At 49.4% G+C, this 18,245-nt stretch overlaps 1 protein-coding gene and 1 long non-coding RNA gene across 5 annotated transcripts in view; one reads left to right on the top strand and one right to left on the bottom strand.

Annotated features, from left to right (window-relative positions):
- Positions 1-18,245, bottom strand: part of LOC144774517 (uncharacterized) — a 268,418-nt gene that overhangs the window by 210,396 nt on the left and 39,777 nt on the right. The window lies entirely within an intron of this gene.
- The window catches only part of RAD9A (RAD9 checkpoint clamp component A), a 65,776-nt gene that overhangs the window by 30,743 nt on the left and 16,788 nt on the right, over positions 1-18,245 (top strand). For all 4 annotated transcript variants that reach the window (XM_078659183.1, XM_078659133.1, XM_078659180.1 and 1 more), the window contains exons 8-9: positions 1,595-1,701; positions 7,074-7,138. In XM_078659183.1, the coding sequence (XP_078515309.1) occupies positions 1,595-1,701; positions 7,074-7,138 (172 nt within the window). The remainder of the gene's footprint in view (positions 1-1,594; positions 1,702-7,073; positions 7,139-18,245) is intronic.

Consider the following 18,245-nt stretch of genomic DNA (forward strand, 5'->3'; position numbering starts at 1 on the left):
TATTTCAATGAGGGTCATCTTGTGTTGTATTGTGGCAAGATAGCCTGTTGTTAAAACAAACAATACCAGGATCTGTACCGGTCTCTGGTTCTGGGTTCATCACGAACAGCTCAGTGGGCTTAAGCCTCTGATACTCTGTTTCTAGGTAGAATTAGTAACAAATATTTGCTACTAAAAGACCCCCACCACCCAAACAAGAAGGGCCCCACCAACGCAAATTCAAGGGTGAAGTTTCAAGGTGCCAAGAGTCTTGTTGTCTAGTTTGTTGGTGACCGGGGGTTGGGTGGGGAAGTTCTGGTAATAAATGTCCAGATGGGACACAATTTACATAAGAGACCTGTTAAGCACCTTCAGGTGCTCTGAGTCTATTCAGTGGGGTTCAGATGAAGCCCATGGGGTCTAAGAAACCACAACGATGCTTCAACGATGGGCAACTTTATAGTCCCATATCAAAAATGGCCAACAGAGCTGAGATTTCTTTTTCTTCTCTTGTGGAGGGAACCAGTAGACTGGGAGCACCCACTGGAAACCAAAGCTTCACCAGTTTGAAATGGAGGTTGGACTTAAGGTTTACAGATCAACTGTGAATTGAAATGGCAGCATCTCTGGAAGTATCCGGGATAGAAAGATGGTTTTAAAATCAGGCCAGAGGCTCCAGCCTGTGAGACCAATCGCCACCCGAGAGATGTGAAGGCTGAGAACGTCAGATCCGTTGGACCTGGGAGGTACCCACAGGTATGGAGTGCCAATGGTGCCGGCTCAACAGTTCTGATGCACAACAGTATTTCTGCGGCTCCATGACATAGTGATACTTGTCTGTGGTCTTTATCATGCTTACAGAGATCTGTAGACCCTGGAGGAAGCCTTGGTCCCCAGGGGCATCCTCCTTGTAGGCCCTTCAGTCATCTGGACCATGTGCAGATCTTCCAGCAGTCAGGGCAGCTCCTCTCCTCACATGGCCGCCCAGCCCCTCTTCTTCCACATTTCACAGCACAAGGTTTGTCCTCCACCTGATAAAAAGAGAGTACCTCTACATTGTACATTGTATCTAGAGGATGTAGGAGTTACTGTCTCGACTGGGCCAGAATTTATCCTGCGGGAAGCCTGAACCATCTTGCAGACCTGCATTTTCCTTCTTTGTCTCCTGTTTTCTTGGCTTCTTGGGCAGAGTCCAGAGTCAGATTAGTTGGCACTGGGTCACATAGTGTCTGTAGATTGACTCCTGATGGAGCCGAAGGGCAGGCTACTGTAACCAGGTGACCTGCAGGAACAAGGAAAGAGGAGAGTTCTGGAACAGGAAATAGGCTTTTCACAAGGGAAGGACATGTCAAGACTTGCAGCCCTTCCCACAGGCAAGCGCCGGTAGTCGGCCATCCCGAAGGCCTGTGGCACTTTACTAGACTCACACTGCCACTGCTGGTCACCTCAGCCTGGGAGGAGGGGCAGTAACTACCCATCTCAGGTCTGAGGTTCACTGTAAGTGGTCCCAGCCAGCAGAGCTTGGGTCTGCTGACGGACAGCACAGCAGACATTCTGGACATGTGATTGAAGGCACCATGGGTGAAGGAGGCTGACACTGCTTCTCTCTTCCCAGATCCCACCAAAGTGATGCTGACAGAGATGACTCTTCACGCAGAGGAATTCCTTCACTTCCAGGTCCAGACGGAAGCGGAAATTACCTTCTGTCTCAAGGAGTTCAGGGTGAGTAGCCGAGGTGTGACCCTGGGACTCAAGGTGCCTATGGAAAATTGGGGGAAGGAAGAAGCGACCTTGAAAGAGAAGTGCGATCTGCGCCATATTCGAGAAAGGTGCCTGCTGGCCTGGTAACAGAGTGATAGGGGACCTCTGTACAGTGGGAGAACTGGGGGTGGGGGCTGCTGGCCTTGGGAGAGAGGGAGCCTATGGGGGGCATGATGACTGAAGTCTGGGTGAAAAGGTTATGTGGTTAACCCTGGGAGCTAGGTGGCCTGTGTTGTATGTGAGGGCACTGCATCTGACACGTAGGTCGAACCAGAATTACTGACACCTGAGAGAGGGATGCTGCCACTTGAGGTGGGGGGAGGCACTACTGACACCTGAGGGAGGGATGCTGCCACATGAGGGAGGGATGCTGCCACATGAGGTGGGGGGAAGCACTACTTGCACCTGAGAGAGGGATGCTGCCACATGAGGTGGAGGGGAAGCACTACTGACACCTGGGGTAAGGATGCTGCCACATGAGGTGGGGGGAAGCACTACTTGCACCTGAGAAACGGATGCTGCCACATGAGGTGGGGGGGGAAGCACTACTTGCACCTGAGAAACGGATGCTGCCACATGAGGTTGGGGGGAGGGAAGCACTACTGACACCTGAGGGAGGGATGCTGCCACATGAGGTGGGGGGGAAGCACTACTTGCACCTGAGGGAGGGATGCTGCCACATGAGGTGGGGGGAGGCACTACTGACACCTGAGGGAGGGATGCTGCCACATGAGGTGGGGGGAAGCACTACTTGCACCTGAAAGAGGGATGCTGCCACATGAGGTGGGGGGAAGCTCTACTGACACCTGAGGTAGGGATGCTGCCACATGAGGTGGGGGGTGAGCACTACTTGCACCTGAGGGAGGGATGCTGCCACATGAGGTGGGGGGGAAGCATTACTGACACCTGAGAGAGGGATGCTGCCACATGAGGTGGGGGGAGGCACTACTGACACCTGAGGGGGGGATGCTGCCACATGAGGTGGGGGAGGCACTACTGATACCTGAGGGAGGGATGCTGCCACTTGAGGTGGGGGGAAGCACTACTTGCACCTGAGAGAGGGATGCAGCCACATGAGGTGGGGGGAGGCACTACTTGCACCTGAGAGAGGGATGCTGCCACATGAGGTGGGGGGAGGCACTACTGACACCTGAGGTAGGGATGCTGCCACTTGAGGTGGGGGGAAGCACTACTTGCACCTGAGAGAGGGATGATGCCACATTAGGTGGGGGGAGGCACTACTGGCACCTGAGGGAGGGATGCAGCCACATGAGGTGGGGGGAGGCACTGCTGACACCTTAGGGAGGGATGCTGCCACATGAGGTGGGGGGGAAGCACTACTTGCACCTGAGAGAGGGATGCTGCCCCATGAGGTGGGGGGAGGCACTAATGACACCTGAGGGAGTGATGCTGCCACATGAAGTGGGGGGAGGTACTACTGACACCTGAGGGAGGGATGCTGCCACATGAGGTGGGGGGAGGCACTACTGACACCTGAGGGAGGGATGCTGCCACATGAGGTGGGGGGAGGCACTACTGACATCTGAGGGAGGGATGCTGCCACGTGAGGTGGGGGGGAAGCACTACTTGCACCTGAGAGAGGGATACTGCCACATGAGGTGGGGGGGAAGCACTACTGACACCTGAGGGAGGGATGCTGCCTGTTAGAATTGAGGGTCTCTGGTTGGCGCAAGTATTCACTTATGACAAGCAGGGACCCTCTCCTCTAAGTCAGGGCGAAGAATGACCCCTTAGAATTACCCTTGCTCACCCTCTAGGTGCGTGGCGTGAGCAGGCAAGGCTATTCTTCAGGCGTTATTCAGTTAAGCATTTGTAATAACACACACAGTAAAATGTACCAATCCCCCCACAAATGGACACCAGGCTGTGAATATATAAAAATACGTTCCTTTATGTAAAAATATATATGCAGGTAAGACTTATCACAAGACCAATAATAACGTTTTTAAATTAGGCCACAAGATTGTAAATAGGCAAGCGTTTCTCAGTTACAGTTCCAATGTATCTTCTGTCTTGTTCAACTCACTTGTAAACAGTTCTCTCAGTTCCAGTTATGCAATAATTGGGGCCTCTTGCCCCGTTCCTGGAAGCCTCTGTGGGCTTCGCAGCGCTCCTCTGTGCTCCACACGGAAGAAAACCCCAGGCCCTACCAATGCTCACGCATCTCGCGGTGTGGGTTGAATGGAGGCCAGAGAGGGCCTTGGGTAACCCTGGGCCTTTTCCGGAGGTGGGGGCTGAGCTGCAGAGCAGCAAGCAGGCGATGAGAGGAGCCTGGAGGAACCCTGGGCCTTTTCCAGAGGTGGGGGCTCCTGGCTGTAGTGAGGAGCAGGGAGAGGAGCCTCTTGGGCCAAGGCACAGGGAAGGCTGACGGGGAAATAAAACGTTGCGGGCCCCTAGCCCGATGTCGTCTTCAGGAATGCTTCTTTCTTTCGGCAATTTGAGCCGTGTCGGACTCCGTTCGATCAGTGCAGATGGGTCCCTTCTCAAAGCGGAGGATCTCTGGGAGGCAAGGCACAGCACGGGAGCCCTCAGTACCGACGGTACAGAGGGGGGGCTCCTTTCACAGTGCAGCGCGGCCTCTCCTGGGGGGCAGAGCAAAGCGGGGCGGCCGGGTGCAATGGCATGCACGGTCGGCCGTCCAGGCTGCAGGCTGCTCGCGTCTCCGGGATTCCGGCGGGAGGTGCTGAAATCGCGCTCAGGCGCTCTGTGAAGCAGGCGGGGGTAGAGGAGCGACAGGCCTTAGCCCTGGGGCAGAGAGCGACTCCTAGTGGAGCGAGGCTCTCAAGGGCAAGAGGGCAGGCTGGCTCCCGGGTACCACGGCCCTAGGAGGGGGCGAGAGGGGGCAGACTTCACCTCCGGCGGGAGGAAATACTCGGCCTCAGGCAGGGGACGAGCCAAAGCACAAGAGAACCCACTGGTCCTAAGGTTCAGTTCAGGGGGCAAGCTCAATCAAGCCCTTGGAGAATGTTTCAAAGCACAAGTCAGCAAAGTCTTTTCATAAGTCTTCTCTCCTTTCTCAGCAAGGCAAGCATCAGGCCAGTCCTTCCAGCGTCTTCTTCTCCTTCTAGTCGGGCAGAGGTTCTTTGTGGGAAACAGGATTCTGATTTACAAGGAGCAGGGCTCCTACTTTTATACAGCATTTCTTTTGTCTTCTCAGGCCAGGGGGGCCTTTGCATAACTGCTTTCAGTCTCTGAGTACTTGTTGGGTGTACTTCTGGCTTCTGCTTTCAGTGTGAGGGGCAGGCACATCAGACGCTCCACAGGAGGTGGAGCCAGCATTGTGTGGACAGGGGCAGCCAGGAGTACCTTGATGACAGTGCTTCGCCCTTCCTGGGCCAGGTGCAGGCTGAGTCATCAGTCTCTCCCCAGGGGGCGGAGCCAGCATTGTGTTGGCAGAGCACAGCCTGATTAAGAGTCCAGGGGCACTCCTACCTCCCACTAAGGTGTAATCCTTGCATTCACCACCTGTCATTCCCCCAGCCCTGTCACTCACACATCCCAGACAGTCAGATACACATACTAGCAGAGGCGGGCTGAAATGGTTAGGCAAGCACATGCTAACTTTCTAAAAGTAGCATTTGCAAACACAGGATATTAAAATAAACTTTACTAAAAGAAGTATTTTATTATTCTGAGTTCAGGCATACTAAACTTTATTTTCTACCATGTTCCCTAAGCCTGCTGGGATTATAGAGTGTAATAATTCCAGCAGCCCATCTGGCCTAAAGGGAACAGGTAGACTTACAATAGTGAAAAACGAATTTGGCAGTAATTCACTATTAGGACATGCCACACTCATCAGAGCATGTCCTACCTCCTTACACTTACAGTGCACCCTGCCCTTGCGCCTACCATAGGGGTGACTATTATGAAGTTAAGGGAAAGTTTAGGGGCTGGCAAGTGTGTGCACTTGCCCAGCCAGCATGACAGTACCAGACTGCACGCAGGTTCTGCAATGGCAGACCCTAGACACATTTTAACAGGCTGCTTCTGTGGGTGGCGCAACCAGCGCTGCAGGCCCACTAGCAGTATTGGCATTTACAAGCCCTGGCACTCCTGGTGCACTTTACTGGGGACTGACAGTAAATCCAATGAACCAATCATGGACATCAATCACACTTACACTTTATATAGGGAGAGCATATGCACTTTAGCACTGGTCAGCAGTGGTAAAGTGCCCAGAGTCATTAAACCAACAAAAACAGGTCAGAGAGAATATTGGAGGAAGGCAAAACGTTCAGGGATGACCCTGCCAAGAGGGCCAAGTCCAACACTGCCACATGAGGTGGGGGGAGGCACTACTGACACCTGAGGGAGGGATGCTGCCACATGAGGTGGGGGAGGCACTACTGGCACCTGAGGGAGGGATGCTGCCACATGAGGGGGGGGGGAATCACTACTTGCACCTGAGAGAGGGATGCTGCCACATGAGGTGGGGGGAGGCACTACTGACACATGAGGGAGGGATGCTGCCACATGAGGTGGGGGGAGGAACTACTGACACCTGAGGGAGGGATGCTGCCACAAGAGGTGGGGGGAGGCCCTACTGACACCTGAGGGAGGGATGCTGCCACATGAGGTGGGGGGAGGCACTACTTGCACCTGAGGGAGGGATGCTGCCACATGAGGTGGGGGGAGGCACTACTGACACCTGACGGGGGGATGCTGCCACATGAGGTGGGGGGAGGCACTACTGACACCTGAGGGAGGAATGCTGCCACATGAGGTGGGGAGGGGGCAGACCGTCTTGAAGGTATTATTGGTGAGTGTGTTTGACTCCTTGGAGACCGAGGTGCTGTAATTACTTGGGAATAGAAGGCCTCAGACTCCTAAGAGATGAATGTGGCTCAGATTCCTCGGCGGAAGAGTTGGCACAGATGCCTATGGAAGTTGGAATCTGACTCCTGGAGGACGTCCGAATCCTACTTGTGAAGGTCTCGGTTGCCTTAGGGAGGGGCGGGGCGGGGCGGGACGGGACGCGCTAAAAAACCCCAGGAGAGTGAGGCGCTTCTACAGTGAGGATCTGAGTCCTCAGGGAGAAGGAGAGTGTGACTCCTAGGCTGGTGGAAGGGGGCTCTGTGGCACCTGATGAATGGTCAAATGTGTGTGAATTAGGAACAGACTTCTTCATTCTCCTCCCCAGCAGCTAGGGGGCGCTGTCGATGAGGGCCTCCAACACCTGGAGCAGGATGACCTTCACCACCAGAAGTGGTTTCTCGTCCATGAACCATGTTAGATGACACTTAGCCCTTCATCCTGAGGCCTGAATCCTCTGCACTGGATGCTTCTAATCTGCTTGCCTTTTATTTCAGGGTCTGCTGAGTTTTGCCGAGTCCTCCAACCTTCCTGTCAATATTCACTTTGACTCAGCTGGACGGTGAGTTCCAAGCTTACTTTCTAACCATTCAAAGGGCGCACCGGAGAGAAGAGGGGAGAAAGCGAAAGAGGGAGAGATGAACAGAGAGCTAGAGGAGCTAGAGGAGAGAAAGTGAGAGATGCAAAAGATTATTCTAGGATTTAGAATTCTGCAAGTCCCTGATCCTCAGCATCCCTGCAGGTCCTGGCTGTTGTCGCCTCCATGCATCACCAGCAGCACCTGGTAGTGTAAATCAGCAGAAGGTGCCTGAATGGTGTATCACTCTGCTTAATCAACACTTCTGGGAGTGATATTTCCATGAGTGCAAGTTTCAAATGTCTGGCCTCTTCATTACCTCCATCCTCAAACCACCATGACACCCTCTGCAGCTGCCGCATAATCCTCCACATAATACTCATAATCTGGAGCAGTTTGAGCTTGTTTAACACATGCTGCTTCTGCCCCACCACAAATCCTGTCAATCGGCTGTAAATGTGTTTCCTTCAGGCAGGCTACAGGTAGTTTTGCCTGAATGTTTCCGAAATGGTACAAAAAAGAGGAAGCGGGATCACCCTAGAAAGTGCCATCCGACCCATCGCTGGAAGGGAGAGCTTTTTCAAAATGCCAAGTCTTTTGAGATGCCGATATTGCTTTGGCGAGACTAACCGATTTTGAAAAAGGGGGGTGGTGATGGACAGAGTTTCTGAATGATGCAGAATACTCTTACCAAGTCAAGAGATCATGGTTTTAATCCATCACCGTTTTTTAGCTCACTGCACCATCCCAGCTCAGAACCTGGCTATATGCAAATTAGTCTGTTCCTGTCCCAGTGCATGATGGGAACAGGGCAAAGACGAGACTAACTTCAGTACATTTAAGCATAGTTTGGCATATTTGTACACCTATTTATTTAAATAAATGTTTCCAATTTTCATTCAGGTGGTGTTTCAGGAAGTTCCCATTAGTACAAATCACTGGCTGCCCATAATGGAAACCTGCAGGATTTGTCTGTGTTGCTTTTCAGACCACACTGGTTACTAAAGGGCTCCAGTTTGAAAAAGGCCTGTCGCAGGCCATTCAGTACACTACGAATGTATAGGGAGCCGTTATCTGCATACAGGGTGGAAAAAAGTCAAAAAATATATATATGCCTATGCAGTTTGTTCCCCTATTTATTACCTTGCTACCTTCCTTCCTTATCCGCTCACCTAACCGCTCCATTGCCTTTGGAAATAGTGGTGGCGACAGTGACTTGACTGTTTCTAACTCCAGCAGTTGAACTCCCATATAGAAATGTATTCCAACTTGTTTTTTCCTTTCCAAATACCATTCCTTTGAAGACTACACACACGTAGGTCCAATTTAAGTAGTCAAATGCCTTCTCCAGGCCTAGAAGCCACTGCCAACTGATGGCATCACAAATGGACTGGCGCTTGTTTGGTGCAAAGTCAGATGCATATGGTTGCACCAAACATAGTAGAACTCCAGAGGTTCTGCTTGCCAGCATCATCCTTTGTTTCTTACATTCTAGTTTTTTTTTAAAGAACTTTATTCGTGAATGTACAATCATCACATTTGTATGCAGTATTTACGACAGATATGCAATACATCACGCTTTTCAGTTTTCTCCCCAACCCCACACAAAGAGCATAGCGTCAACCTCTAGATCATGACCCTTCAGTTTTGCGTGCTGTAGGAATGACTGTTCTCAGCAGGACGTGTACATATACCCACCCACTCGCTCCCCAACTATCCCTCCCCCACCCTACCAACTGTGGTGCTCCGTCTCTTCTAACAGGTCTATCGTTTGCTCCCCAGCGTTATCCATTCTCCACCAGGATTATGGAGTGGAAGTTCTTCCAACCACCCCTGTCCCACCTCTGGGCCCGGTACATTCTACAGCCTTCCCTCAGGGTTTTAGTGCGGTCAGGTTTCCTGGGACAGTGGCTGGTCCTTACCCTCCAATTCTAATATAATGACCTCCCAGTCCAGTGCCAGCGGGATTTTTCGCCTCCCTCTTTCTTCCTCCTTCCTAAGGGCTACACATTCTATTCTGTCCCATTTCACTACATCCGCTCGCCATGTCTCTATTCTAGGCGCTCTCGGGGACTTCCACTGCATTGTGATTTTCCTAATTGCTAAGAGGAGGGCTAAGTCCACAAGTCTCAGCTTAGGTTTTAAAGGCTTAGGGCGAGGCCGAGCACCTGCCAGGCAATACAGCGCACTCTCCCTCACTTGTATCTGGGTCACCTCTCGTAGCGTCTGGCACACCTCGTTCCAGTACCCACTTAGCCGTGGGCACGACCAGAGCATGTGGAGGAAGTCTGCCTCGTCCGCTCTACATCGCGGGCACTGGTGGGAGGCAGTGGGGAACATCTTGTGGATCCTGACCGGGGTAAGGTATGCCCTGTGGAGAATCATGGCCTGTATGTATTTAAATCTCACATTTCGAGAAACTCTCTTTGGGTGTTCCAGGGCCACCCGCCAAGTTGCGTCCGTAAAGTCCTCCCCTGTGTCCCGCGACCAGGACTCCCTCAGTGCGTCGAGGGAGAAAGCAGCGTGAGTCCTAATCCCGGTGTACAGCCATTCTTACATTCTAGGTTTAATATTGATAAAAGTAGACATGCTCCAGCATCTCGTGGGTCCCTTCCGGGTTTCGGATTAGCCACCACAATTGCTTCTCTCCTAGTGGGAGGCAAGCAACTGTATTCTTTTGGTGCATGATACATTTCTAACACGTGGAACTAGTCGGTCTTGGTATGTCTTCTAGAAATCCGAGGGTAGTTTGTTGCTGCCTGGTGATTTGGCTTTCACCAGTCGTATACCTGCATCCTCAGATTCTGCTCCGCGAGTGGAGGGCCTGGCTCCTGTACTTCCATCTGTGTTACATATTTCAGAACTACAGATTTGACATAACCTTGTACTGAGTAGTTCTTTCCTCCCCCAAATAGCTGCATACACCATTTTGTAGTACTCTGTAAGTGTATTAGTGATCTTCAAATGTGAATAGGCCGCAGGACCTTCAGGAGTCAACAGAGCAGAAACTAGGGCATGCAATGCTTCCCTATTTAGAAACCAGGTGACCAGTCTTGTCCTCTTCCTCATGCTGTCTGGCTGGGTATTCTCATAGTCTTGAGCCCTTGATCTCTCCAATACTTTCAACTATTTTACATGCATTTTAATCGGTTTTGACCCATCCTGTCATTTAGTCAGTGCTTCCCCTTTCAGTACCTTTATTCCTGGCTCTATTTTTCCAATCTCTCTATTTAGTGTTTTCCTCACTTCACTTGTGGGTCCCATTCACTCCCACCTCGCTACCACTTTAAGCTTCTTCCATTTAGTCGGCCCATCCCTGAAGATCCAGCATTCTCTTGTCAGACGTTTTTAGTTACTTATGTGAGGTTGGCGTCTTTGTGGGTGCCTGAAGACATGCCACTAAGTCTATTTGTACTGGTTGCTGGGAAACATTTGTCTTTTGGTGCCGCCCTGCAGGTTTGAACCCCTTTGATACTTATTAATCTGATGTTCTGTGCTTTCCCTCAAAACAGCGATTGACAGTGTCTCCCGTGAAGGGGTACTGAGCAACCTCCCTGCTTTTTTATGCCTCCCTGTCCAACCTTCCTTATGTTCCCGGCCATGCCTTTTTTTTTTGCAGTAGGACTTAAACTTAGGGTCTGATTTTGGCAGACAGGGTGCGCCATCACTAATGTGACGGAGTACCCTTCAAAGCACCCTCGGCCCGCCTGCTATCTCATTTAGAGAGGGACAGATCTTAAATATTCCTTCCACCAACCCTCCATCCCATGACCCACATCCCCCAACACCCCCCTTGGGTCCATTGACTGAACGTAATCTTTCCCCAAGGGAGCTGGTGTCATTCTTACCCGGCCCCTCACAGCCAGGTTTTTTTCAGTAAGGGGTAGGAATAAAAGGCACTGTGTGTAATGTCCTTCCTTCGACGACCCCTACTCCACTGAGAAGTCGGAGGAAGAATTCACAGGGATGTGGAATTCCTATAGCCCGACACCCAGGACATATTGTTTGGGGTCAAGGGCAACACATTTTCATGTGTATTTTGTCCTTGGGACAAGTAGGCCCAAGCCCCTGCAGCACAAGCCCTTTGGCTGCCAGTTTGCAGTACGACATTATGGATCAGGGAAGGGCACTGTCTGCAGTTAAGGTAATATTTTTGTCTATATGTTAATGCTGTTCAAACTTGTATTTATGATTCATTCATTGAAAGCCTTTATTATTAAGGTGAGTGCTTTAAGTAAATGTTGTAAGCTCTGACTGCACTACTGACCGTTTCCAGTATAAATATGTGTACACACGTTTTCAAAGTTTAGCAATATGAGGCTTTATATAATGATCCCAGAATGCTCTCTGATTTGTTGCAAATATTTGCAGAAGCTTGAAAGCAAGATTGATTCTTTGCTTTCAAAATAAAATGTTCATAAAAAAATAAACAAGCATTGGAAATGCAATAGGTCTCGCAGCATTAGAGTTAGTGCTTTTAGAATTGTTTATGGGTTTTTTTTGTAAATCTTTAGCATTTTTGTTTCCTGTAGCCAATGCTAAAGAATTACAAAAAAAAAAGCCATAAACATTTCTAAAAGCTCTAACTCAAATGCTCCGAGACCTATTGCACTGTGTGAGGGTGAGGGGTTGAGGGTGAGTGAGGGTGAGGGTGGGTGAGGGTGAGTGAGGGTGAGTGAGGGGTTGAGGGTGAGTGAGGGTGAGGGGTTGAGGGTGAGTGAGAGTGAGGGTGAGTGAGGGTGAGGGTGGGTGAGAGTGAGGGTGAGTGAGGGTGAGTGAGGGGTTGATGTTGAGGGTGAGGGGTTGAGGGTGAGTGAGGGTGAGTTGGGGTTCACCCAGAAACCCCAACTATGAACACAATTCCCTGAAAAAAAGCTTCATCAAGGTACCATGCGTGTATCCCATAGGCATGCGCAACATGAAATACTGATCGCATGCGCACAGCGTGATTCGAGGGAGGAGGCTACACTGTGATGAACTACTCTTTCAGACAAGCGCGCAAATATACTTTACTCTTTTGCACCTGCGCACAGCTTAAGACACTGCTCACCTAGCCCTGTATGGACGGAATATAAGTGGACAGGGCCCCGAGGTTTAATTTAATATAAACTCGAGACTCCGGTGAAGTAAAATGTAACTGTTAAAAACATAATGAAACTTATACAGATCCAAAAATCTAAAACACCGATTGAATCCAGAGGAAAACATTTGAAGCTGACGACAACTGAATCGCTTTTGGGACGACTCTCAAGACAGACCCATTAGGTGTGTTCTCCCGACACCCATTATACGTGTTGATACACAACGAACTAACTGAGCACGAGCTTTTTGGTTACATTAGTTTGTCAATATACCGTTTACAGGCAGAGCAGATTAAAGAATGATACAGACTAAAAGAATGCCGTACAACACGGGTATCCTTGACTCGAGCTCCAGCTACAGCTAATGTTTTTCCTAATTGGAACGTGACTTTATTTTACCTTTCTGTCACATTTGTTTACAGGTAGTGGTGTATAATGTAAAATATCCTACCTATTGAGAGGGAATTCAATTCTCGTCTTGTCTCGAACAGACTGCGGGCAGGGGAGGGGGCGGGGAGAGGGAACAGACGGAGGGAAGGCCAGATAAGGGGAGGGGGGAGGAGAGTAGGAGGAGGAGAGTAGGGAGGCACGGCCTAGCGGCCGTGCAATCAAGAAGTGAGGGGGCGGGAGAGTAGGCAAGGCAGGCGGCTGGGGGGAGGGGGGAGGAGAAATGCGACGCGACATGGCAGGCAGAGAAAATGGGGAGGGGGCGGATCCGGAGGTGCGTCGTGACACTCGTGAGGGGGAGTGGAGAAGGAGGGGGGAGTAGAGTAGGGGAGGCACGGCCTAACGGCCGTGCAATCAAAATGTGAGGAGGCGGAGCTGGGGGAGGCTGTGACAGAGAGAGCAGGCAATGCAGGCGGCCATTATACGTGTTGATACACAACGAACTAACTGAGCACGAGCTTTTTGGTTACATTAGTTTGTCAATATACCGTTTACAGGCAGAGCAGATTAAAGAATGATACAGACTAAAAGAATGCCGTACAACACGGGTATCCTTGACTCGAGCTCCAGCTACAGCTAATGTTTTTCCTAATTGGAACGTGACTTTATTTTACCTTTCTGTCACATTTGTTTACAGGTAGTGGTGTATAATGTAAAATATCCTACCTATTGAGAGGGAATTCAATTCTCGTCTTGTCTCGAACAGACTGCGGGCAGGGGAGGGGGCGGAGCGGGGAGAGGGAACAGACGGAGGGAAGGCCAGATAAGGGGAGGGGGGAGGAGAGTAGGAGGAGGAGAGTAGGGGAGGCACGGCCTAGCGGCCGTGCAATCAAGAAGTGAGGGGGCGGGAGAGTAGGCAAGGCAGGCGGCTGGGGGGAGGGGGGAGGAGAAATGCGACGCGACATGGCAGGCAGAGAAAATGGGGAGGGGGCGGATCCGGAGGTGCGTCGTGACACTCGTGAGGGGGAGTGGAGAAGGAGGGGGGAGTAGAGTAGGGGAGGCACGGCCTAACGGCCGTGCAATCAAAAAGTGAGGAGGCGGAGCTGGGGGAGGCTGTGACAGAGAGAGCAGGCAATGCAGGCGGCTGGGGGCTTGTGCACGCGCTTTGAAGCTCATTGCGCATGCGCATTGAGCTTCAATTTCTCGTGCACTGCAAGGAATCGCCACGATTCCTTGCAAGTTGGATAAAGAGTGGATAAGCCCCCATAGTCTCGCAAGCTCGATGCGCATCGACAGGCGAGACCTAAAAATGACTTGTCCTAAATGCGCACACACTTCTGCTGCCCCCTGCCCTCCCTGCCACGCTGCTGCCTGCTATCTGCTAGCCCAGCCTGCCGGCTGCCACTCACTGCCGCAGGGCAGGCCCGCCCCCCACACCCTTCCGCGATGACGTCACTATAGTTAGTGACTCCGACCGACGGCGACCTCAAGGCAAATTGCATTATCATGATTCAGTAATCGTATCGTATGTATGCAGTGACGGTCGTCCAATGGACGAACCGCCACTGCGAGTGGATTAATCAAGTATTACTTAATGCAGTAATAACCATTGGTAGAGCTAATAGGTTTTACACTTGGACCTGAGCACTGACAAAAGAAATTTTGAAAAAATGTGAAATGCAGATAAATAAAAAAAAAAAATTGTATTAGTGAATTGATATGAGGTTTAAATGTGTGATGACTGAGGGTCCTTTTCAGATGTGAAATAGACCTTTGTGCATCCCAAAAGATGTGGAGGAAAACATCTAAACAGCCACTAAAATAAGCTGTGATAAGAATCGGGCAAATGAGTGACTGGAAAGCCAACCAATGGTAACAGGTCCAAGCCCCTACTTGTTCTTTATGAAAACAGTGTCTTTCACAACCAGATAACTGCACTGTCTGGTAATCTCTTCTTAAAAAGGTGAGGCTAGAATGCCTCCCGTTGGCTCACCCAAGGTGTGATTGACAGTATCTCAAGCCAGTGGCTGAAGTTTCCTAAGGTAAAGAAGAAAATGGCTGAAGGAGCTGAATCGTAGTTCCTTAGAGGTCGTACACAACACACAAAGAATTATACCAATGTGATTAAACATCAAATCTAAAAGAAAAAATGTCCCTTTTTTCTAAAGCGGAGTATGCAGCAAATCACAGCTAGGGGAATCCATGGCTCTTGCCTGATAAATTTAGACCTTTTTTGCACCTTGTTCAGCCATTTGCTCAGAGGGAGGATTCTTGGTTTGATGCAACAACCACCAAAACTAAGTTGGAGCAGAACCTTTGATGGCCAGATAAATCAACCTTGCATTTATGAACTGCAAATTGAACAACTAAGTTGTGTAGAAATTGGGCGACCCTTCGATCCAAACCTATGGTTGTGTTCGTAGTTGTTACCTGTATGTAACGTGGCAGTTGTGGTCTGCCCAGGATCCAACTACGCTTTCCAGCACGAACTATAAAGTGTATTGTCTTGGTTAAATTCTATTATAGAGCTATGGTGGGATATAAGCATCTGATTAGTGACTTGAGCACTAGGAATTTCGCTACCTTGGAGTGCCTTTTTAGGGGGAAGGAGCATGCATGCATGCATGCACACACACAGACGCACGCACTTGAGGCTGTCTGTCGTGCTGCTGCTACTGTGTGCACGCACGTTGGTTATGGCTTCGTGTTTAAGGCGCGCATTGCAGACTTGACTCGCTACCGCCACTCGCCTGAGCTGGTTAAATCCAAGGCAGTGTGCACTGTTCGTGCATGCTTCGAGAACAGGTTTCTTAATATAGCTGCCGCAATTGTTTGTGTCATCGTCTCGTGACCTCGTATGTAAACGCGTTACATTTGATTTGCCATGTGCAGACAAGAATGTTAACCTCTTCCTTTTAAATTCGGGTTCTTTTATTATCTTTTTGTGGTAAACTAATGCTTTGTCATGAAAATGGTGACGAGGCATTTTGCTGAGCTAGCCAGCGAGACCATAAATCTTCTTTCTGTGGCAGTGCTCTAATTTGAGCATGAATTTGGGGCTCTGCCAGACATGACAGGAGTTCGCTGAAACTACAGACATTTCAAGTATGACCCGCAGCTGTTTGTCCTGAAAAGTTCTTTACACTGTGTTCTGTGGACCATTGAAGCCAAGGTGCAGGGTCACAGTTTGTTTTTCTTCTGTTCCCTTTCAGTAGAGAAGCATGTAACTGTGTTCTAAATTTAGTAGGACATGGGCGATTTGTTGGAGCACTATTGATTGGTTGGATGGACACGATCAACTTTGCATTTTTTTCAGGGGTCTTTATACAGGAGATCATGGGATTATATTTCAGCGGAGGTGTAATTCTAGAAGAAGAGCTCAAGTTGGTACTCCTTTCAACTTGAGTTGCTGGCAGCAACAGTATCTGTTTAACAAGCATTGGCAAGCAAATACGACTTCAATGTTTCACCCATGCTTTTTGCCGATGCTGCACACTATCTGACACAAGCATTTGCAATGCAATAGGTCTCGCAGTTGTTAGAGTTTGAGCCAGTGGCATTGTAAATGGCACTGCCTTTTATTTATGTTTTGGGTTTTAAAACGTAAATAAAAGGCATTGTCAATTACAATGCCAAAAGGTTAAACTCTCGCAAATGCGAGACATTGCAAATAACAATGCCTTTTATTTACGTTTTCGTTTTTAAAACATAAATAAAAGGCATTGTCATTTACAATGCCAATAGCTTAAACTTGCGTAAATGCGAGACCTATTGCATAGCAAATGCTTGTTTGTTGTTCTTTTTAAGTTATGTATGCTTGCAATAAAAATTAGATTTTAAAAAAATCACACCAGTTTCCAGGGCCAGACCGATTGAGTTTGCCAATGCTTGATTTAAAATGTAATTGGTCTTCAAATCACCTTGAATTTTAAGAACATTGTTTGAAATGTAAAAGGAGAAAATAATATTTAACTAAATAATGGAAACAAATACATAACATGAATATATCAAGCGCTAACAGAATCAACTGCCTGATCTCCTAAGGAAAAAAAATGACAGCATGTATAATTTAATATTTTTCATTTGCAAGCTGTTTCCTTCTTCTTCTTAAATTGTTTTGTGGCTTTATAAGTAAAAATCTGCATTAGACAATGATTATCAGTTTTAATTCCTTCCAAAATACACAGTCTATAATTTAGAGTACAAAGAATATGGCAATTGACCTTCAAAAGCAGGTTTATGAAGATAAAATGTACCGCGCTAGTGAAATGGCTATGTCTCTATCTATAACGAGATGAAAGAAGCATTGGCGGCCAAGCCACTAGATCTTAACTCTGGGACTTCTTGGATTGTGAATGGTTTTGGCCATGCTGTGCAGCATGGCAAAAAAAAGGAATACAAAATAGCCTATGATGCAACTGAAACGTGGTTTTGTAGGCATGTGCACCACACACGCATGGTCCTGTAAATTATGCCGGCACCTTTTGTCTTATTTAGCGCTCCAAGTTGGATAGGTAAGTAAATAAAATAATAATAACGTGCAAAAGCTTTTTTAAGAGTAGGTGAGGGAGGCAGCAAGGGGAGGGGGGCTATAAAAAACTATTAAAGGGTAGGCAGTGGTCCACAAAACTACTAAAGAAACAAACAAAAAGTAAACTTTTCATTTTAAACGCAGTCCTCTTTCTTTTAAGTACATCAGACTGCAGTAAAACAAGTCTACTCTACTGCAAGTCAATAACAGACATGGTGTTCTGCTTTTCCGACCAGGCCACCATCCCTGTGATAGCCTCCAACTATAGTGCTCCGCAATTTTTGTGACAGGATATTCGGAGGGGAAAGGATGTGGCTTAACAGCTAGAACAGACGACTTTGAAGCTGGGGCCCAGGCTCAAGGCTGATGGGAGACTCAAGCATCCTGTGATTCTGGGCAAATCACTTCATCTCCCCGTCCCCGGCCTAGAAGTTAATGTGTCCGACTGTCACGCAACTGGTGCTCATGTAAAGCGCTCTGAAACCTTTGGCTCAAGTTTGCGCTATATAAAACTGTAAAAAATAAAAAATAAAGTACATCCGGCCCGTAGGCACAAGAGCACGTATTCACCTAGACATGCACTCCGTGCCTCTCTTGAGTGACTTTGTTGCTGACGTAGGAACAAGAAAAACAGAAGACGGAAAGAATCCACGGACGGAATACACGGAGGCCGCCCCGGAAGTCAGGCACGGTCGCCTGTGACGGGGGCGGGGCCACGTCCAGACCGGAAGAGGAGGCAGGCGGAGTCGATGCGTCTCGCGGCCCGGGGCTCCTGTGAGCGGTGTGGAGACCCGGGGCCGCGCTAGCAGGAGGTTGGGCGCCGCGTGCTGAGAGAAGAGTCCCCGACATTGCCCAGGTAAGTTTCAAAAGGCTGGGGGGGCTTGGTGCACTTGTGTGTGTGTGTGTGCGTGTATGCTCGTGTGTGTATGCGACGGTGACGGCGGGGGAGGGGGAAGGGGGGGCCTCGGTGCACTTGTGTGTGTGCGCGCGTATGTGTCAGGGGGGGTGTGTCTCTGTATGTATGTATGTATGTGCGTGCGTGCATGAGTGCTTGTGTGTGTATGCGCATGCGTGTGTGGTGCTTGCGCTTCCC

This window comes from Lissotriton helveticus, chromosome 1_1 (assembly GCF_964261635.1).
Source record: "Lissotriton helveticus chromosome 1_1, aLisHel1.1, whole genome shotgun sequence".
In the NCBI taxonomy this organism is placed as follows: Eukaryota; Metazoa; Chordata; class Amphibia; order Caudata; family Salamandridae; genus Lissotriton; species Lissotriton helveticus.